Source organism: Microcaecilia unicolor, chromosome 13 (assembly GCF_901765095.1).
Source record: "Microcaecilia unicolor chromosome 13, aMicUni1.1, whole genome shotgun sequence".
NCBI lineage: Eukaryota > Metazoa > Chordata > Amphibia > Gymnophiona > Siphonopidae > Microcaecilia > Microcaecilia unicolor.
Window position 1 is genome coordinate 15,003,865 of NC_044043.1, and position 23,333 is coordinate 15,027,197.

Genomic DNA, 23,333 nt, shown 5'->3' on the forward strand with positions numbered 1-23,333 from the left:
GAAGAGTTCCTAGGTGGTAAGCTGATAAGGGCATCCATATATGCTGGAGTTTCATCATAGAGAATTTTATGCACCAGGATGCAAACTTTAAAAGTTATCCGGTCCTTGATAGGAAGCCAATGCAGTTTCTCACGCAGTGGTCTTGAACTAATTAAGAGACCTAAGGGCACGAGCGGGAACATAATGAATTAAATGATGAGAAAGGTATAAGGGTTCTTCTGAGAGTAGTGTTTTAAAGACTAGTAGAAGCAATTTATAAGTAATTCTATGTTGGATGGGTAGCCAATGAGCTGCTTTCGGGTGCGGTATGATGATATCATACTTGTCATTTTGCCTATAATTCTGACTAGTTGTAGTCGTCCGAGATCCTTGGTCCTAATGCCTTTGTATAGTGAGTTGCCGTAGTCTAACTGCGAGATTACAAGCAAATTAATGAGGATGTTAAGGGCCGATGGTTGAAGCAGGGACCGTATTGACCTAATCAGATGAAGTTTAAAGAATGAATGATGGATGACCTGACCAATCTGTGGATGGAAGGTAAGAGCAGTATCTAAGATGACTCCAAGAATGCAAGTGGTATTAGCCTGTGGGACTCTACTGTTGCAAAGTGTAATTGGATGGCATAAGGTTTTGTTGAAAAGAAGCACCTTAGATTTAGCAGAATTTAAAGTGACTCAGTTATTGTGAAGCCAGTTTAAGAGTTGTAATAGTTTACCGTTAATGATAGACATCTCTTGGCGATTAAGGTACTTGAGAGTATGTCGTCAGCACAGATGAACAAGGTTAGATCAAGGGATTGTGCTAGAGTGAGTAAAGGAGCAAGGAAGATATTGAATAATGTAGGGGACAGGATAGAGCCTTGAGGGACACCTGATGAAGGAACATAGGGAGATCACGGTAGTACTGTGCACAGAGATATATGTCAGGAACCATTTATGTACTGTTTCTGTGAGATCAATGCTATGAAAATGAAGTAATAGAGTATGATCAATAATGTCAAAAGGGGCCGCAAGATCCAGGGAGAGAAGTTTAAGAGTTGTAACACTTGTTAATGATAGATATCTCTTGGTAATCAAGGTACTTGAGAGTACGTCGTCAGCACAGACTATGGATTAAGAACTGCTTGAAAGACAGGAAGCAGAGAGTAGGATTGAATGGTCAGTATTCTCAATGGAGAAGGGTAGTTAGTGGGGTCCCACAGGGGTCTGTGCTGGGACCGCTGCTTTTTAACATATTTATAAATGACCTACAGATGGGAGTAACTAGTGAGATAACTACATTTGCAGATGACACAAAATTATTCAGGGTCGTCAAGTCAAAAGTGTGAAAGATTACAGGAGGACCTCACGAGACTGGGGGATTGGGTGTCCAAGTGGCAGATGAAGTTCAATGTTGACAAGTGCAAAGTGATGCATGTGGGCAAGAGAAACCCGAATTACGGCTATGTCATGCAAGGTTCCGCGTTAGGAGTCACAGACCTAGAAAGGGATCTGGGAGTCATCGTTGATAAGACGTTAAAAACTTCTGCTCAGTGTGCTGCAGCAGCTAAGAAAGCGCACAGAATATTGGGTATTATTAAGAAAGGGATGGAAAACAAACACGAGGATGTTATAATGCCGTTGTATCGCTCCATGGTGCGACCACACATTGAATATTGTGTCCAATTCTGGTCGCCACATCTCAAAAAAGATATAAAGGAATTGGAGAAGGTGCAGAGAAGGGCAACAAAAATGATAAAAGGGATGGAACGACTTCCCTATGAGGAAAGGCTGAGAAGGTTAGGGCTCTTCAGCTTAGAGAAAAGGCGGCTAAGGGGTGATATGATAGAAGTCTACAAGATAATGAGCGGACAAATGTGAAGTGTTTGTTTACACTTTCAAACAACAATAGAACCAGAGGACACAAGATGAAGCTAGAATATGGTAGAAATAAAACAAATAGGAGGAAGTTTTTCTTTACTCAGCGTGTAGTTGGACTCTGGAACTCGTTGCCGGAAAATGTAGTGACAGCAGCTGGCCTTACGGAGTTTAAATGGGGTTTGGACAGATTCCTGAGGGAAAAGTCCATTGAACATTATTTAAAAAAAAAAACTTTTTTAATGGGTTTTTGCCAGGTTCTTGAAGCCTGGATTGGCCACTGTCGGAGATGGGATGCTGGGCTTGATGGACCCTTGGTCTTTTCCCAGTATGGCGGTGCTTAAGTGCTTATCACCCCTGTTTCTCCTTTCCTCCAGGGTATACATGTTCAGGTCAGCAAGTCTCTCCTCATACGTCTTGTAACGCAAATCCCATACCATTCTCGTAGCTTTTCTTTGCACCGCTTCAATTCTTTTCACATCCTTAGCAAGATACGGCCTCCAAAACGGAACACAATACTCCAGGTGGGGCCTCATACAGGGGCATTAAAAACCTCTTTTCTTCTGCTTGTCACACCTCTCTCTATACAGCCTAGCGACTTTCTAGCTATGGCCACCACCTTGTCACACTGTTTCATCGCCTTCAGATCCTCAGATACTATCACCCCAAGATCCCTCTCCCCGTCTGTACATATCAGACTCTCACTGCCTAACACATACGTCTCCCGTGGATTTCTACTCCCTAAATGCATCACTTTGCATTTCTTCGCATTGAATTTTAATTGCCAAACCTTAGACCATTCTTCTAGCGTCTGCAGATCCTTTTTCATGTTTTCCACTCCCTCTGGGGTGTCCACTCTGTTACAAATCTTAGTATCATCCGCAAAAAGGCAAATTTTACCTTCTAACCCCTTCAGCAATCTCACAAATATATTGAACAGAATCGGCCCCAGCACCAATCCCTGAGGCACTCCTCTACTCACCTTTCCCTCATCCAAGCGAATTCCATTAACCACCACCCTCTGGCGTCTGTCCATCAACCAGTTCCTAATCCAGTTCACCACGTCGGGTCCCATCTTCAGCCTGTCAAGTTTATTCAAGAGCCTCCTTTGGGGAACCGTGTCAAAAGCTTTGCTGAAATCTAAGTAGATTACATCTATAGCACGTCTGAGTCAATTCTCCAGTCACCCAAAGAGTTCAATGAGATTCGTTTGGCACAACTTACCTTTGGTAAAACCATGTTGTCTTGGATCTTGTAACTTATTGGCTTCCAGGAAATTCACTATCCTTTCCTTCAGCATGGCTTCCATTACTTTTCCAATAACCGAAGTGAGGCTTACCGGCCTGTAGTTTCCAGCTTCTTCCCTATCACCACTTTTGTGAAGAGGGACCACGTCCGCTTTTCTCCAATCCCACGGAACCTCTCCCATCTCCAAGGATTTATTAAACAAATCTTTAAGAGGACCCGCCAGATCCTCTCTGATCTCCCACAATATCCTGGGGTGGATCCCATCCAGTCCCACGGCTTTGTCCATCTTTAGATTTTCAAGTTGTTCATACACACTCTCTTCCGTGAACAGTGCTATATCCACTCCATTCTCATATGTACTTTTGCCAGTCAATTGTGATCCTTCTCCAGGATTTTCTTCTGTGAACAAAAATATCTATTTCGCAAATTTGCTTTTTCTTCATCATTATCTACTTAGCGGTTCACAGCATCTTTCAGTCTCACAATTCCCTTTTTAGTCTTCCTCCTTTCACTAATATACCTGAGGAAATTTTTGTCACCCCCTCATTACATTTTCAGCCATTTGTTCTTCCGCTTTCGCCAGACGTATCTCTCTCTTGGCTTCTTTCAGTTTCATCCGGTATTCCTCTCTGTGTTCCTCTTTTTGAGTTTTTCTGTATTTCAGGAACACCAACTCTTTAGCCTTTATTTTCTCAGCCACTTGCTTAGAGAATCATATCGGTTTCCTTTTTCTCTTGCTTTTATTTACTCTCCTTACATAAAGGTTTGTGGCCCTATTTATAGCTTCTTTCAGCCTGGACCACTGTCCTTCCACTTCTCGTTCGTCCTCCCATCCCATCAGCGCCTTCCTCAGGGATTCCACCATTTTACTAAAGTCAGCATGCTTGAAATACAGGACTTTGAGTTTTTGAGTGGCTGCCCTCCACTTCAGCTGTCATATCAAACTGTTTGGGCACCCATTCAGACATTTGACACACTATCCCCATTTGTGAGCACCAGATCCAGCGTCGCTCCCTCCCTCGTGGGTTCCATCACCATTTGTCTGAGCAGAGCACTTTGGAAAGCATCCACGATCTCTCTTTCCGATTCCGCAGATGGAACCTTCCAATCTACATCCGGCAGAATGAAATCTCCCAGCAACAGCACCTCTCTTCCCAACTTTTGAATATCTGCGATCAGATCTTTATCTAGTTCCTCCAATTGTGTTGGAGGTTTGTAGACAACACCCACGTGGACAGAGGTTCTATCATCTCTTTTTAAGGTTGATCCATATCGCTTCTTCCTTTCCCCAGGTCCCTGTCATTTCAGTCGCTGCTATATAATTTCTCACATACAGAGCTACTCCTCCACTTTTACAACCATCGCTATCCTTCCTAAATAGATTATAGCCTGGTACGTTTGCATCCCATTCATGGGAACCATTGAGCCATGTCTCCATGATTGCAACAACGTCTAAAGTCTGCCTCCAGTAAGTTTGCCGGAGGGCTTACCTTGTGATTTAGAGAAGATACAAAGGAAGAGAATGAGTGATCCATCCAGGGCAGTGCTTGAACTGCTGTGATCTCAAGAGTAAGGAAGGTAGCTGACACGGAAATAAGGTCTAGGATATGACCCCCATTGTGAGTAGGGGTAGATATATGTTGGATGAGATTAAGATCTGAAAGAAGGGTGACGAGGTCCTGAGTGTAGGTGGAAGTAGGGTCATCATAGTGAATGTTGAAATCAGCGAGTATAATGGGATATTGTGAAGCTCAACAGTGATCACTTAATAGGAGCTCCAATTGTTGAAAGGAGACTACAGAGAGGGAAGGAGCACACTAGAGTAATAGACGATCTAAAGGTGGGGATGTCTCTAAGCAGAAATATAGATAATCAATAGTATCTATTTAAGCACCAGAAAAATGAGATATCTGTAGCTTATCTGAGTAAATCAGTGCAATACCCTGCCTTAGCAATAAGTTTGACTGTGGTAATGATAGTGATGGCTGGGTGGGGTTGCTTGATTAAGATATAATGCATCAGTATCCTGAAACCAGGTCTTGGTTAAGTAGAGGGTGTCAAGATTGTGTAGTAGTATAAGGTCACAGTTGAGGAAGTGTTTCCCCCATAAGAGAGCGACAACTGAGGCGTACTAAAGATACTGGATGAGTGTGACATGAGGTGGGGCATATGAATCGGGCTGGGGGAAGGTATGAGATGTCTTACCTTCTCCACAGCAGCTGACATGGTGCAGGGCTGAGGGTGGTGGCCCCAATGTACTGGAATAGGATGGTTGAGGAACATGATAGCAGTTAATTGGTTTAAGGGGTATTTACAGTGGAAGCGTCCAATAGGGCTCAACAACTCCCAGCTGCCAGGTCATCAAGACACCTGGGATTGGCACTCTGGTTCCCAGGATTTCATCACATCTGGGATTTCTTTTTTTTAGCATTCTTCCTTTGCACTGCACCACAACTCCACCAAAACTTCGGACCTCACAGCACAGAATTCTCATGCTACTCTCACTAGTCTCGTCTCATAATGAGCTTCCACACCACATGGCTCAAGCTTGCAGCAGGTCCTGCTATGCAGAAGACCTGTTTTTGCTACAGTAGTGGCAGAGCAGCAAAGGAACAGAAAGGGGGGAAACATTATGAGAGGAGGGAGTGAGAAACTAAAGGAAGGGAAAAACAGAGGAACAGAACATATTAGAGGAAGAAAGGAGAAAAAAAATGGAAAGATTATAAGCATAAAAAGGTACGGAAACCTGGATAAAAAGAAAATAGAAAAAAACACAAAAGGCAGATACTAGAAAAGTGTTAAGTACCGTATTTTTCGGACTATAAGACGCACCGGACCATAAGACGCACCTAGGTTTTAGAGGAGGGAAATAGGAAAAATTTTTTTTTCCTTTTTCCCTCCTCTAAAACCTAGGTGCTCCGGTGCGTCTTGTCCGAGTTTTGGACCTCCGTCCCGTACTTACACGATTCCATGTTCCCTGGTGGTCTAGTGACGTCGGGGCAGGAAAGAGCCCCCTCTTTCCTGCCCATCGCGCTGCTCTCCGTGCTCCTCAATGCTTTCTGACAGTCTCGGCGAGATTCTCGGCGGCCATTTTGAATCTCGCCGAGACCGTCAGAAAGCATTGAGGAGCACGGAGAGCAGCGCGATGGGCAGGAAAGAGGGGGCTCTTTCCTGCCCCGACGTCACTAGACCACCAGGGAACATGGAATCGTGTAAGTACGGGACGGAGGTCCAAAAACGCTACCTTCGGACTATAAGACGCACCCCCCATTTTCCTCCCAAATTTTGGGGGAAAAAAGTGCGTCTTATAGTCCGAAAAATACGGTAAATCCTATCTGTGGCACCTGCCTGCTGTGACAGGGGAGGGGATGTGAACTAGGAAGGTTGAAACCGTAGGAGAAAGGAAGACTGAAGAGGAGATGCGTGGACTTGAAAAGGGGGGGGGGGGATGAGAAAGGAGACTGGGTGATGAGGGTGAGGACAACAGGCTACCAGAGATGAGTACAGTGAGAGTGAAGAAGAATGGCAGAGAGAGGCAGTGAGGAAGGGCAGGGCAACAGAGGTAATGAGTCAAAGGAGAAGACTGGTGGAAAGCTGTGCTACAGTTGATAAATCAACCAAGAGGTAAATCATTTCTGGTACAGCTATTGTTGTGGGGGGGGGGCCTTGAACGGGCATATTTGAGGAAGAAGGGCTACCAGCTTCCGCTACTGCTATGGTGCATTAGGGGCCAAATATATGTCATTTTCTTTTCCCACGGGAAAGCAGCCTTAGTAAATTAGGCCCCAAAGGACCAGCAACAGACCTCATAGGGGATCCCCCACTCCAACTTTGGGACAATGGGGGATTGAGGCTGGAGGGGAGGAGTGAGAGGTCTCAGCCACAGGTTCCTGAGTTTTTGGGCTAGATTGAAAGCAAAATGGTCAAGGCCTGCCCTAGAAAGCCCTCTTCTCTGCAGTGCTAAAAGAAACCCACGACTCATTTCACTCTTATTCTGTCATTATACACCACAACAGAACAAACACCTTTCACAACTGCATCTAAAATGAGAGATGGAGCAAGAGAATCCCAAAAGCTGGATGTTTCTCTCCACAGCCTTGAGATACAAGTAGAGTCCTGCCGTGCTACTGCACAATGTAAATCAGTAAATCAGACTCACTTCTTGGCTTTAGTGCTGTTGGGATAGTCTATCACCATCCCTCCTGTGAACCCAGCTTTCATTGCCTGGGTCGTGATCAGCTCCAGCTGCAAGACATAAGGAAGAAGAGATCTTCAGGAAATTCCTGCTTTTAATCATTTTTCCTAAATAACTCAAGGCCTTTTTTTTTTTATATCAGCATTTAATAGTACTGTTTATTTTTATTGTTTGAGCTTTTATTAGCCTTTTGATTTGATTTTGATGTATCTTGATTGTTATGGTCTGTTTGTAATCCACCCAAAACACAGTGGATTGGTGGGTAAGCAATTTAAAAACAAGAAATAAAAATACATTAAAAAAATAAAATTCCATTAGCCAAAAGCCTCCTGCCAGCACCTTTCCAGCAAATCCAACAACTGTTCACACTGTCCTTCTACCTTGGCCAAGAACCCACCTGTTCAGCATTCTCTGGATACAACTGCAGGACAGCTCGGGACCCTCGTGCCTGGAGAGAAGCAGCAGCACAAGGTTACAAGCATTTAAGAATCTGTACTATTTCCTATAAGAGAGATGGAAATCTGAGATCAATTAATAGCTATTCCACAGTACAACTAAAGATCTACGAGAGAAAGAAGCAAGGAGAATGAATCCTGTTCTTTCAGCTGTCTCCATTAAGTGCGGAAAGCATCACATTTCTTCCACTGAAATACATGCAGCGTGGATAGAGGAGACGCTTCAACTGCAGTCTTTTTGTCATCTTTGGTGTCTCTTTCCCTGGTTCAGGCTCCAATACTCCCAGCCCCGGGATGACCAAACAGGAATTACTACTCTCCATCCAGATCATGACAGTTATGACACTTACCAGAGAAGAATACAGAGATGAGAAGAAACGATACAGCCTTCGTGGAGGACTGTGTATTCTCTTATCTGCGTTACACAGCCACTGCAGAGCAGAGATGCTGAAAAAAAAGCGCAAGCTCAGGGTAAGTGAGAAGAGCAGCATAAGACCATTTATTTAGGAAGAGTTTAATATACCACTCGTCCAAGCATGCCTTCCCTCCACAATTTAAAATATTCGACAGCAGCTGCCAGCTCAAGCCCCAATGCTCAAAACTTACCGGGCTTGTAACATTCAATTTAGACTGGTTGTAGCCAGTCTATTGCACGTTATTCTGCATCACTTTTAGCATTTGCGGTAGCAGCTAATGGTAATCCTATGCAAATGTATAACAGTGAGCTCATTAGTATTAAAATGAATGCACAGAAAGAAGCGCCTACCTTTTAACGTTCAGAACAAGTGAACTTCCAGGTAGGTCTGGAGCAGTCGTTGCATGAAGACGACATCTCAGTGGAGCAGTCCGTTTGTATTGTTTTTAATAGTATCTGCATGAGTGTGTGAAATGTGCCATGTGTGTGTATCCCACATGTAGTATAGTGTTGAAAAGTTGCCGTGGAACATTTTTTTAATAGTATCTGCACATGTGCGTATATTATGCGTGTGTGTCCCACACGTAACAATAGTATTAAAAAGTTGTCGAGGAACAAAAAGGAAACTCCATGAGATGTCACTGGATGCATTTCTACTACGTGGTTGTCACATTTATTTTTCTATGGGTATGTGAAGAATGTAGACGCTTACCGAAAGACTGTTCTGCAGATATGCTAGGGGCTTTCCTTCCCAAGATGCTTGCAAAATATCCATGCATCTCATTTGCATGCAATTTCCTTTAAGCATCAATCACTGTTTCAAAATTGTGAAATTCAATTGCTGATATAAAAACACATTTTATTTAATGGCCAAGGCCGTGCCTAGGGTCTCTGGCGCCCCCCTGCAGACATTCAGTTGGCGCGCACGCACACCCCCCCCCCCACCCCCGGACCTGCCTAGCTCCAAGGCGCGTGGAAGAGCTGGGCAGTGCCAAAGAGCCGAGCGCTGCTCCCCCAAGCTGCCGTCTGGGGCACGATGGAGGAAATGGCTGGGTTTGGCCTGCAGAGGAGGCTCTGAGCATACTTCTCATTCAGCCTGAGCCTCCTCCGCTCCATCCCCGATTCCACGGCGCTTTAAATTTACCTCTCGCCGCCTCTGGCTCCGACATCTGCGCAGCGTCAGTGAAAGCGCTGCCTGTCTGACGTCTCTCCACCAGCCTTCCCTTCGCTCGTTCCCTCTGTGTCCCGCCTTCTTCTGACGTCATTTCCTTGAGGGCGGGACACAGAGGGAACGAGCAAAGGGAATGCTGGTGGAGAGACGTCAGACAGGCAGCGCTTTCACTGACGCTGCGCAAACGTCGGAGGCGGAGCGAGGTAAATTTAAAGCGCCGGGGAAATCGGGGATGGAGCGGAGGAGTAAGGTTTTTTTTTTGTTTTCTTTTTTTTAATACAACTCAACGGTGCGGCGCCCTTGAAGGCAGGCGCCCCCCTGCGGCGCTTACCGCGCGTACCGTGTTGGCACAGCCCTGTTAACGGCCACTTTTGAGCATCGGGGCCTCAAAGAGGGACTGGCGGCAGCAGCAGCCCTGAAAACATAAAAGATATAACCCATCCGAGCAGCACACAATTCTCAGGCTTTGAAGTCTCATTACAACCAAGAAGCATCCCAAGCTAAAGCAGTTCTAAGGATCATTTTTGTTACATGAAATGCTTAGACTGTTTATGTGTTATGTTGCCACCTGCTGACCTTTATAGAAAACTACATCCGTATTCACATCCACTGATTCCCTGGCTCAGGTAGACCGGCATCTTTATCAGGAGTGGAGGAGTAGCCTAATGGTTAGTGCAGCAGGCTTTGATCCTGGCAACATGGGCTTGATTCCCACTGCAGCTCCTTGTGATCTTGGGCAAGTCATTGCACCAGGTACAAAAAAACAGATTGTGAGCCTTCTAAGGACACAAAGTACCTGCATATAATGTGTACAGCGCTGCATACATCTAGTAGCACTATAGAAATGATTAGTAGTAGTATGTACACAGCACTGTAGACATACATTAAGCTGTGTATTTTCCAGTTACCTTTACTTGTTCTGACAAAGTTGTGCACCACTAAGAAGTGTGTCTGCCTTACCTACCAAGCTAAAATTTGAGTCATATCAAGCTTAATCTATATACAAATACCACTGCACGCAGTGAGAACAGAATAAGCAGCAAGCAGAAATTCTCACAGTGCTTACCTGATACAACCATCAAAGGTGCCTGGGCGGAAAGGAACCCCTTGCCCCATGTCTCCAAGGATGAGATCTCCTTCTACTTCCTGTTCTACTGCAACATCTGCACAGAGGAGCAGGAGAAGGCGCATCACTCAATGTAAAGGAGAAATTAATTCTTACCTGCTAAATTCCGTTATTTTAGTCCCTCTGGACCGGCCCAGAATGTGACTGATGGGGAGTGCATGCCTTCCAGCAGATGGAGACTGAACTCTGACTCTAGAAAGTGCCAGTAAGAGCCCTGGCCAGCTACAGATAAATTCAGTATTAGTGTCCAAAAGCAGAAGAAAAAAGGACAAGACACCTTCTGTGCACCTGGGTAACTTGAGCAGCCACCAAGACTTAGTAAGCCAAAACTGGCTGCCCCTCTTATCTTTGGGCTTTTATTTTTTTCCTCAAACAATTGCAAACTTACATAACAGTTCTTTAGAAAAACACAAACCGAGAAGTCTCTCTCACACACACACAAGGAGTGACTCGGGCTGCACATACTTCAGCTGGACATATTTATCCACTCCTATCCTAGCTGAGATAATATTTAACCATCTCTCTGACCTCATGTGCAACTTTCTTTAAATCAGTCACCTTACCTTCTAACTCTCTTACCTATCTATATGTTCCATCTTTGCTTATACCCTTCACTGTCAATTAAAATGTTCTATTACATAAGTATTGCCATACTAGGCCAGACCAAAGGTCCATCAAGCCCAGCATCCTGTTTCCAACAGTGGTCAATCCAGGTCACAAATACCTGGCAAGATCCCAATAAAGTACAAAACATTTTATGCTGCTTATCCCAGAAAAAAGCAGTGGATTTTCCCCAAGTCCACTTAAATAATGGTCTATGGACTTTTCCTTTAGGAAGCTGTCCAAACCTTTTTTTAAACCCCACTAAGCTAACAGTCTTTACCACATTCTCTGGCAACGAATTCCAGAGTTTAATTACATGTTGAGTGAAGAAAGTTTTTCTCTGATTCGTTTTAAATTTACTACTTTGCAGCTTCATTACATGTCCCCTAGTCCTAGTATTTTTGGAAAGAGTAAACAGACGCTTCACGTCTACCCATTCCACACCACTGATTACTTTATAGTCATCTATCATATCTCCCCTCAGCCGTCTTTTCTCAAAGCTGAAGAGCCCTAGCCGCTTTAGCCTTTCCTCATAGGGAAGTCGTCCCATCCCCTTTATCATTTTCGTCGCCCTTCTCTGCTCCTTGTCTAATTCCACTATATCTTTTTTGATATGTGGTGACCAGAATTGAACACAATATTCAAGGTGATACAAAGGCATTATAAAGTCCTCATTTTTGTTTTCCATTCCTAATACTACCTAACATTCTTTTTTTTTTTTTTGTTACATTTGTACCCCGCGCTTTCCCAAAGAGTCGGTTGGGCCGCTGGACGAAAATGGTGTTAAAGGGGCGATCAAGGAGGACAAAGCCGTAGCGGAGAAATTAAATGAATTCTTTGCTTCGGTCTTCACCGAGGAGGATTTGGGGGGGACACCGGTGCCGGAAAGAATATTTGAAGCGGGGGAGTCGGAGAAACTAAACAAATTCTCTGTAACCTTGGAGGATGTAATGGGTCAGTTCAGCAAGCTGAAGAGTAGTAAATCACCGGGACCTGATGGTATTCATCCCAGAGTATTAATAGAACTAAAAAATGAACTTGCGGAGCTACTGTTAGAAATATGCAATCTGTCCCTAAAATCGAGTGTAGTACCGGAAGACTGGAGGGTAGCCAATGTTACTCCGATTTTTAAGAAGGGTTCCAGAGGAGATCCGGGAAATTATAGACCGGTGAGTCTGACGTCGGTGCCGGGCAAGATGGTGGAGGCTATTATTAAGAATAAAATTGCAGAGCATATACAAAAACATGGACTGATGAGACAAAGTCAGCACGGATTTAGTGAAGGGAAGTCTTGCCTCACCAATCTAATGCATTTTTTGAGGGGGTAAGCAAACATGTGGACAATGGGGAGCCGGTTGATATTGTATATCTGGATTTTCAGAAGGCGTTTGACAAAGTGCCGCACGAAAGACTCCTGAAGAAATTGCAGAGTCATGGAATCGGAGGTAGGGTATTATTATGGATTAAGAACTGGTTGAAAGATAGGAAGCAGAGAGTAGGATTGCGTGGCCAGTATTCTCAGTGGAGGAGGGTAGTTAGTGGGGTCCCGCAGGGGTCTGTGCTGGGTCCGTTGCTTTTTAATGTATTTATAAATGACCTAGAGATGGGAATAACTAGTGAGGTAATTAAATTCGCCGATGACACAAAATTATTCAGGGTCGTCAAGTCGCAGGAGGAATGTGAACAATTACAGGAGGACCTTGCAAGACTGGGAGAATGGGCGTGCAAGTGGCAGATGAAGTTCAATGTTGACAAGTGCAAAGTGATGCATGTGGGTAAGAGGAACCCGAATTATAGCTACGTCTTGCAAGGTTCCGCGTTAGGAGTTACGGATCAAGAAAGGGATCTGGGTGTCGTCGTCGATGATACGCTGAAACCTTCTGCTCAGTGTGCTGCTGCGGCTAGGAAAGCGAATAGAATGTTGGGTGTTATTAGGAAGGGTATGGAGTCCAGGTGTGCGGATGTTATAATGCCGTTGTATCGCTCCATGGTGCGACCGCACCTGGAGTATTGTGTTCAGTACTGGTCTCCGTATCTCAAAAAAGATATAGTAGAATTGGAAAAGGTACAGCGAAGGGCGACGAAAATGATAGTGGGGATGGGACGACTTTCCTATGAAGAGAGGCTGAGAAGGCTAGGGCTTTTCAGCTTGGAGAAGAGACGGCTGAGGGAGATATGATAGAAGTGTATAAAATAATGAGTGGAATGGATCGGGTGGATGTGAAGCGACTGTTCACGCTATCCAAAAATACTAGGACTAGAGGGCATGAGTTGAAGCTACAGTGTGGTAAATTTAAAACGAATCGGAGAAAATTTTTCTTCACCCAACGTGTAATTAGACTCTGGAATTCGTTTCCGGAGAACGTGGTACGGGCGGTTAGCTTGACGGAGTTTAAAAAGGGGTTAGATAGATTCCTAAAGGACAAGTCCATAGACCGCTATTAAATGGACTTGGAAAAATTCCGCATTTTTAGGTATAACTTGTCTGGAATGTTTTTACGTTTTGGGAGCGTGCCAGGTGCCCTTGACCTGGATTGGCCACTGTCGGTGACAGGATGCTGGGCTAGATGGACCTTTGGTCTTTCCCAGTATGGCACTACTTATGTACTTATGTACTCATGGCAGGCTCAATGCGGCTTACATATTGTATACAGGTACTTATTTGTACCTGGGGCAATGGAGGGTTAAGTGACTTGCCCAGAGTCACAAGGCGCTGCCAGTTCCTCAGTTCCCCAGGACCAAAGTCCACCACTCTAACCACTAGCCCACTCCTCTTAGCCGCCATAGCACACTGAGCAGAAGGTTTGAACATATTATTGACGACACCTAGATCCCTTTCTTGGTCAGTGACTCCTAACGTGGAACCTTGCATTACGTAGCTATAATTTGGGTTCATCTTTCCCACATGAATCACTTTGCACTTGCTGACATTAAACGTCATCTGCCATTTAGATGCCCAGTCTCGTAAGGTCCTCTTGTAATTTTTAACAACTTTGAATAACTTTATGTTATCAGCAAATTATCTCGTTTCTTCCATCTCTAGGTCATTTATAAATATGTTAAAAAGCAGCGGTCCCAGCACAGACCCCTGGGGAACCCCACTAACTACCCTTCTCCATTGAGAATACCGACCATTTAACCCTACTCTCTGTTTTCTATCTTTTAACCAGTTTTTAATCCACAATAGGACACTACCTCCTATTCCATGACTCTCCAATTTCCTCCGGATTCTTTCATGAGGTACTTTGTCAAACGTCTTTTGAAAATCCAGATACACAATGAGGCATATTTTCAAAGCACTTAGCCTCCCAAAGTTCCATAGAAACCTATGGAACTTAGCCTCCCAAAGTGCTTTGAAAATATGCCTCAATATCAACTGGCTCACCTTTATCCACATGTTTGTTCATCCCTTCAAAGAAATGTAATAGATTGGTGAGGCACGATTCCCTTCAGTAAATCCATATTGACTCTGTCTCATTAATCCATGCTTTTGAATATGCTCTGCAATTTTTTTTTTCTTTACAATTTTTAGTCTCTACCATTTTCCCCACCACCGACGTCAGGCTCACCGGTCTATAATTTTCCAGATCTCCTCTGGAACCTTTTTTAAAATCAGCGTTACATTGGCCACCCTCCAGTCTTCCGGTACCATGCTCGATTTTAAAGATAAATTACATATTACTAACAATAGTTCTGCAAGTTCATTTTTCAATTCTATCAGTACTCTGGGATGAATTACGTATTGTGTTGACATTGTAAGTAGTATACCATGCCATACTTTGTATTGTTATTTGAATATTTTTACTGCTGTAATTGCCTATTGCTCATGTTTGATCTATTCTTACTATACACCGCCTTGAGTGAATTCCTTCAAATAGGCAGTAAATAAATCCTAATATACAAGGAGAACTGTACAAAATCTGATCAAACTGTAAGAGGGACTAAAGAAAAGCAAATTAGCAGGTAAGAACTAAATTTCTCCTTCCTTAGCGTCCCTCTGGACTGGCCCAGAATGTGACTGATGGGAAGTAAAGCAGTATGATCATGGGAGGGATCCTAGCAAACCAGGCTTGAGCACCTTCGCATCAAACACCGCTTCCTGAAGACACAATGTCAAATCTGTAATGTTAATAAAAAGGAATACAAGGAGGGTCAAGTTGATGCCTTACAAATTTCAACAGGAGGAACCAGAAAGCGCTCCACCCACGACGCAGCCTGCCCTCTGGTGACGTTGATCCTGCAACCCGGAGGAAGAACCAAATAGAACCTCGAGGCGACCTTAGGAAGAAAGGAAGAAACTGGGCCAAAAGACCACCTGCTCCTTAGAAAATTCCAAAAATGGAGACAGACTGGAAAGAGCCTGGAATTCCCACACTCTCCTGGCCGAAGCAATGGCCACCAAAAATAGTCTTGAGCATCGATTCTTTCAGAGTAGATGACACCAAGGGTTCAAAGGGTGACTTAACGAGAACCGAAAGAACCAAATTAAGGTCCCAAACTGTAAAGATGGTCCTAGAGAGAGGACGAATGAGACCCATTCCATGCAGAAACCAAGAAACATCCGGATGGCTAGCTAATAACTTCCCTTGAATGCACCCCCCAAAATGACAGAGCAGCAATTTGCACTTTAAGAGAAGCCAGAGCCAGGCCTTTATCAAACCCCCGTTGTGAAATGGAGAGAAGTTCTGATTTGCACACCAAGCCTCGAAAACTCGCCAAATCCTGATATAATTCAGAAAGGTTGACCTACGCTGAGACCAAAGCATCGTGGCCACCACTGCAGCGGAATAACCCCTCTTCGTCAATTGTGCCAGGTCAAAACCCAGGTTGCAAGACAAAAATCGAGCAGGGTCTGGATGAGCCACCAAAACCTACTACTACTACTACTTAACATTTCTAAAGCGCTACTAGGGTTATGCAGCGCTATACAATTTTAACATGGAAGGACAGTCCCTGCTCAAGGAGCTTACAATCTAAAAGACAGGTGTACAATCTAAAGACCAGGACCAGGAGATCCTGCGACTATGGAAGCTTGAGCGTAGAGCCGACAAGAAGGCGCTGAAGATCAGCATACCAAAGCCTGCGGGGCTAATCCGGCACCACCAGGATTACTCGATCCCTGTGTGCCTATCTTCTGAATCACACGCGCGCCCCCCCCCCCCCACCCCGCGTGCAGAGGCCATGGAGAAAATGCATAGAGAAGCCTGGAAGGCCAAGGCTGGAGAAGAGCATGAACACTCTTTGCTTTGAGATCTATTCCTCGACTGAAAAATTAAGGCATTTTCGTGTTGAGACTTGAGGCTAAGATATCCATGACCAGAAGCCCCCATCGAGCTACAATCTCCTGAAACACAGTCTTGCTGAGAGCCCATTCCCACGGGTCTAGTGTTGCAACTGAGACAGTCCGCCTGAACATTCACCACTCCTGCTACACGAGATGCCGAGAGGGCAACTAGACTGTTCCACCCAAGACATAAGCTGCGCCATCTCCAGTTCCAGCTGCCAACTCCTCGTCCCCCTTGTCGACTGATATAAGCTACTGCTGTGGCATTGTCTGAAAGGATGCAAACCGTCTCGCCTACAAACAGCAGATGGAACGCTTTGAGCGCCAGCCATATTGCTCTACTTTCCAAGAGACTGATCGAGCAGGAAGTCTCCGGCGAGACCAAAGCTGCTGTGCATACTGTCCATGACAGTGAACTCCCCAGCCCTTGAGGCTGGCATCTGTTGTGACAATCCACCGCAGCAGATCAAAAAGGCATCCCCCTCAGAAAGATTGGTCATGCGAAGCCACCAACGGAGGCTTTCGCACTCCCGTACTCGCAGAGGCAATCTTACCTGCAGAGGGTCCTTCTATGACCATCTAGCCAGGAGAGACTTCTGCAAAAATCTCATGTGTGCCCTGGCCCAAGGCACCATCTCTATCGTCACCACCATGGAGCCCAAAATTTGAAGATAATCCCTTGCACACGGCACAGACTTGTGAAAAAACATTTGAATTTGAGTCTGTAACTTCAGAATTCTGGGCGGGAGGAGAAATACTTGACCCTGCAGAATGTCGGTCACCCCCAGATAGTCCAGCTACTGAGACAGCACTAGGTGACTCTTTTGAAAGTTGACCACCCAACCGAGGGACTGTAGGAAGTGAACCACTAGAGTCACGACTTCCATACTCTCCTAATACGACTTCACCCTGATCAGCCAATCGTCTAGGTAAGGATGAACAAGACTACCATCTCTCCCGAGAGCTCCTGCGATGACCACCATAACTTTCGTGAATGTGCAGGGAGCTGTAGTGAGACTGAATGGCAACGCTCGAAACTGGCAATGTTTCTCTAACACCGCAAACCAAAGAAAACGCTGGTGCATGGGTCAAATTGGGATGTGCAGGTAGGCCTCCGTCAAGTCCAGTGCGGTCACTGCCACAATGACCGAACACAGAGTCTCCTTACAAAAACTGGATACCTGAAGAGCTTGACTGACAGCCTTAAGATCCAGAATCATCCGAAAAGATCTTTCCTTCTTTGGGATGATAAAGTAAATGGAATAACGTCCCTGTCTGAGCTCTGAAGAGGAAACTGGACAAATAGCCTTTAGCTCTACAAGCCTTTTCAGAATATCCCTGACTGCGCCCAACTTGAGGTGAGATCGACAGGGAGACTCCAAGAAGGCATCTGGAAGATGCTGAGCGAACTCTAAGGCGTACCCGTTTTGAATAACCTCTAGCACCTACTGATCTGAGGTAATCTAGGCCCACCTCCAATAGAACTGTGTTAAGCGAGCTCCCACAGGAATCAGAGGTTGAACCCAGAAACCTTCACTGTGCCGCGAAAGGACAGATTTCTCTGAAAGAACCGAGACCGCTGGATCGGAGTCAATTTGCTTGGGATATACCGGCGAAAATCCCGACCCTGACTGCAGCCTGAAAACAGCCTGCAACCAGACGCCCTAGGCCTGTCTTCAGGAAGTCGAGGCACCTTAGTATCTCGCAGACACAGATTTTGAAGAGGCTCTCAATAAATCTCAATAAGGCAGCCACTAAAAAAAGCTGAACCCATCTCAAATTTAGCCACTTGGCGTCTATCAAGGCAAGATCATCAAAACTTCTAACCAGGACCCTCTCAGAACAGCCGAAACAAGCCCTAGTGATTAACAAACTGCAAATAGCCACCTGAACTGCCAAGGTAGAAACATCAAAAACTATTGTTTTATAAGACAATCCTGAACGTCCTTAAGGACCATGCCCCCATCCATGGGATCCGTATTCCATTTAGTAACAGCGGATACCACCGCATCCACTACAGGAGGCTTGAGAAGGCACACGAATGAATCAGGAACTGGATACAGTCGATCCATAGACCTAGAGAGAGTCTGAAAGAAGAATCCAGTACCTCCCACTGCGCCCGAATGATATCCCTGATATCCTGGGTGCATAGGGAAGGTCCCACCTGGCTTTTTGATTCCCTTTACCAGAAGATCTACCTTGTGGCCTTCCATGGCATCCTCCTCTTCAAAGTGCAAACTATTGGCCACCAAGGAAATAAGCTCTTGCAAATCTTCCTTGTGGAAAATCCTAACCACAGATAGACTCCGTAGCTGAATCCAGTGGACCAGAGTCCTCAGACATCTGACCGTCACCCAAAAATATATGGTCACCCAAAAATACATGGTCCTCCAACAAGAGCACCTCTTGATCTGGCTCTGACCCTAGATCCTCCTTGTAGCTCCCAGGATGCCCTAGGCCACTTAGCTGAGACCACCTGTCTCTCCAAGGATCCTCCTGAAGGGACCGACGCAGGGCCTGATTTGTGCAATAAGAAAGCTTTGTACATCTGTAAAACAAACGCTGGAGGGAATCCCCTCTCTGATCCTGCTGTCTGACCTGGGAGACCCAAGATGGAGTGATCCACCACATGGTACTGCAAGGAAACAGGTCGATCTGCCGAAACTGACAGAGGGCAAAATGGCGGAGTTTCCCACCGAAACGGGAGCTGGCGCCTTTTCTTTCCTGGCCCCCAAAGCCAGCTGAGGTGCAGCCACTGACAAAGAAGAAAAAGAAGGACCTGCCTCCAGCAAAACCTCCACCGTGGTGCAAAACTTACAGGCACTGCTTGCTCCAAGCCCTCGCCACTGACACACTGTATAACTGCGAAGTTTCTCTGCCATCACATTATCATTGAACACTAACGCGGCCCTGCCCCCTCTTATTTTATTTTTTTAAAGTGGGCCCGTACACCAAACGCCCACAGCCCCTAAAAAAATTTTTAAAAAAATCAAGCCACTGTGCACAAAGGCAGAACCAGAGCTGCCCTGCTCATTCACGCTTCAATCAACTGGAAATTCGCTTTTTTCTTTATGTGGCTGCCTCTCCCGAACCTCAAACTTCTCTTCCTGTGAACAGAAGGTGGCAGACTGTCAGACATGCAGCAATGCACCGCGCTACCTGGAGACAACAGGAGGACTAAGGGGAGGGACCCGACCACCCGAGTGAAGCACCCTTGAAGCTATGAGAACCCCCCACTGGCCTTAGCCTCCAGACTAAGAAGTTTAAGACACCGATGCACAGAATAGAAAAATAATACCCCTTTGTCTGCAAACAAATCCATTTGTACTGCAAAGCACTCTGCTGTATGAGTTATATGAATTTAACTACAAAGGAAAAAAAGAAGAGAAGAAAAGACATGAGACTAAAGGCTCACCACCCTCCACCTGCTGGAGACTGAGAATACTGAATCTATCTCTAGCTGGCCAGGGCTCTTATTAGCTCTCTCTCTAGAGTCAGCGTTCTCAGTCTCTACCTGCTGGAAGGGGTGCACAACCCATCAGTCATATTCTAGGCCGTTCAGGAGGGACGCTAAGGAAGAGAACGTTTCAGTTCCCTTGCACAGAGCGTATAATGAAGGACAAGTTAGTGTAAGAAAGCACTACACATCACACAGAATCAACTGCACTAACCACTATTTCCCAAACAGGAGAGAAAAACTGATACACAAAGCAAACAAAGAACACACAGCATGCAGACTTTCATCACATCTCACACAACACGTTTCCCTCAGTGTAAAAGGGAAAATACTACAATCCTTTGACTGGTTTACACTCAAAATAGTTTTCTTACTTGCCTGAGAAGTAGATGTACTTATTATATTCCATTTGATATACTGCAATGGGCCTGTGGTAGGCATCTATGCAGTATAAAAAATGAAAGAAAAAAAAAAAAGTAGAGAGCAAAAAAGGATAAAAGCAGCTAGAGAAAGAGAAAGGGTGTAGAAATTAAGAAATAGTAATACCAAAAAATATGTTGCACAGGATAAAGGATGCACCACAGCCCACACTTACCAAGCATAGCCGGGCTGATGTCAATCCCAACCCAATAATGGCCTTGCTCAGATATGTAATCCCCGCTCAGTCCAGAGCCACAGCTAGAAAGAGGAAATCAAAGTCTTCCATTCACAAATGCACACTCGCAGAACAGTAACACAGAATGAATGTAATCTCTAGCGGTGCAGAACAACTGTGTCTAACATCTCTCTTACAGGTCACAAAAAGCCTATCCCTATGGGACCATAAAATACAGAACATCCCTGCATGTTAAGGACCAGAATAAATTACTACTGTACACACTTGCTATTTTTCCCTCCCCCCCCCTCTTTCCTGAGCCTCTGAGAAAAAAACAATCCTTCTCCTCACTCCTTGGCAGCTCAGATTTCTCTCATTTCCTCACTTACCCAACATCCAAGAGGTAAGAGGGTCGGCCTTCTGGCAGACACAAGAGCTCTACAGCTCTCTCCGACATTTGTGTCTGGATCTCAACCATACGTGAGCTGTGATAAAAAAAGATCAGAAAATTTACAGCACAAGTCTGCAAAGGGAGCAGGAGAAGTGATAGCAAAGCACAAGAATGCTGCCAACTGCACCTGGATATGCTCCTCTCACACCAGCTCTGCCCTGGCCAAACATAAATCAAAACAGGAAAAAGCAGGAATGCACAAAGAGCCCTCCAATCACAGAGACGCATATAATGTTGAAAGTATCAAGTTGAAGAGCATCAATAAATATGCAAGCAGACTCGACACAGACCTGTGTTTCAGCGCTTGCTTCAGGAGTCATGTCTCTATGGTCAAACACACAAAAACAATTATCACAAAACCAATAAGAACATTTCAAATGAACACCAACCGTGTGTATGTAGCATAAAAAGAGTGTGCTGAAAAACAGGAACAGAGCAACTGGGACGAGAAATGCATGCTATATATGAACACTAGCCGTTGAGCCTGTAAAAACGGGCTGGTATAGATGTTTTCCTCCCCCCGCGGTCACCACCGCTCCCCTCCCCCCCCGCGAAGTCGCCACCGCCCCCCCCCCCCCTCGAAGTCGTCACCGCCGCCGCCACCCCTCCACCTGGTCCGGGCCCTCTCTTCACTTCTGAACTTACAGATCCATTCGCCGAACGCAGCAACGCACATCAGCTGAGCTGCCCCTTCCTTCTCTGCCTGTGTGTGTCCCGCCCTCGCTGATGTTACGTCACAGGAGGGCGGGGCCACAGGCAAAGAAGGAAGGGCTCACTGCAGCTCAGCTGATGTGCGTTGCTGCGTTCGGCGAATGGATCTGTAAGTTCAGAAGGGAAGAGAGGGCCCGGGCCGGGTGGAGGGGTGGCGGCGGCGACTCCGAGTGGGGGGGGAGCGATAGCAACGTCGGCGGCGCAGTTTCCCTCTCTGTCCCGCCCCCCCCCCCCCCCCGTCATCACGTATTGACGCGGGGGCGGGACAGAGAGGGAAGTCTCTACTGCGCATTTGCAGTGAGTACGGTCACTCGCCGTTTATATGTTTGATATCAATCAATAATGGTGAATTATAAAACGGTGTGCATTGGGAAAGAAAAGGGAGGGAAAAAAGGCCACAGGGGAAGGGAAAAATAAAACTAACCTGCTCTATCAAAACAATGATCACAAGGGTGCAGTGTCAGCAAAAAAAAAGTCCAGGCGCAGACCTAAATGAATGACTAGCAGCAAAAAAAATAGTGTAACGTGAAACTGCTGGACCATTTATGCAGAATTGTAGAAGGATAAATCAAGACCAAGTATACATATGAAGTATCACATACCATATATAATGAGTTTATTTGTTGGGCAGACTGGATGGACTGTACAGGTCTTTATCTGTCATCATCTACTACCGTGTTTCCCCGAAAATAAGACAGTGTCTTATATTAATTTTTGCTCCCAAAGATGCGCTAGGTCTTATTTTCAGGGGATGTCTTATTCGGGAGTAGTAAGGAGACTGTGGCGGTCGGGAACAGTATTGAAGTGGGGGGGCGGTATCCTGCAGGAGTAGGCCGTGGCTCGCCTATCTGTCCACAGTGACCGCAGGACTCGAGCGGAGCAGAGCCACCCTGGCCGGGCTGGGAATGGAGGCGGGGTATGCACTAGGGAAGGTAATGGAATGTGGGGCCAGGCTGCTCCGGCTGGGGGTCTCGGGAGGTTGTGAGAGGGCTTAGGGCGCAGGATCATCCCTACCATATTACAAACGGTAAAAAAAAATTCTACGGTAGCTCTGTTCCCCATTGGTGGCGCTTTATGCGCTCCTCCTGTACATTCGCAACACTTTCCATCCTTCTAGTCTGACTTAGCCCTTCGGCGATGGAGCAGCGCCGAAAGGGCTCGGTTACTCATATTCTTTTCTTTTATTATTTCTGCAAGGGGGATGTTTCTTCTCTTTACGGGCTCACTTACCGGTAGTTGATCTTCACAAAAGCGTGAAGGAGGATAGTAGGAGTCCACTGGATGATGGATTTTCCACCTCAGTCTTGTTTCTTGCATTTCTTTAATGTTATTTCATCTTTGGGTTGCAGCAAAAAAAATTAAGGTTTCTGTGTCCATGTCCCATCGGGGCCAAACAAAAACTTTGCTAGGTCTTACTTTCGGGGGAGGCCTTATATTTAGCAATTCAGCAAAACCTCTACTAGGTCTTATTTTCAGGGGATGTCTTATTTTCGGGGAAACAGGGTATGTTACTATGCTAAAATGTGACCTGGCTTTAAAAGCACATATATGAAACAAATGGTCCAGCAGTTTCACGTTACACTATTGGTTCCTATTTTGCAGCACACTCTTTTTATGCTATGTGATGGTGGTGGCTGGTGTTTGTTTCCTTTAATGTCTCACTTTTTAATGCATTACTTTTGAATATTGTACACACATGAATACACTATCCATATATATTTATATATCTATGTGTATGAAATGTTCTTATTGGTTTTGAGATAATT

The 23,333-nt window shown here is 45.4% G+C and overlaps 1 protein-coding gene across 2 annotated transcripts in view; it reads right to left on the bottom strand.

The window, feature by feature from the left end:
* The window catches only part of BUD23 (BUD23 rRNA methyltransferase and ribosome maturation factor), a 49,595-nt gene that overhangs the window by 16,573 nt on the left and 9,689 nt on the right, over positions 1–23,333 (bottom strand). For both annotated transcript variants that reach the window (XM_030186018.1, XM_030186019.1), the window contains 6 exons: positions 20,795–20,890; positions 20,406–20,488; positions 10,407–10,503; positions 8,105–8,201; positions 7,697–7,747; positions 7,264–7,349 (listed from right to left, as the gene is read on the bottom strand). In XM_030186018.1, coding sequence (XP_030041878.1) covers positions 7,264–7,349; positions 7,697–7,747; positions 8,105–8,201; positions 10,407–10,503; positions 20,406–20,488; positions 20,795–20,890 — 510 coding nt within the window. The remainder of the gene's footprint in view (positions 1–7,263; positions 7,350–7,696; positions 7,748–8,104; positions 8,202–10,406; positions 10,504–20,405; positions 20,489–20,794; positions 20,891–23,333) is intronic.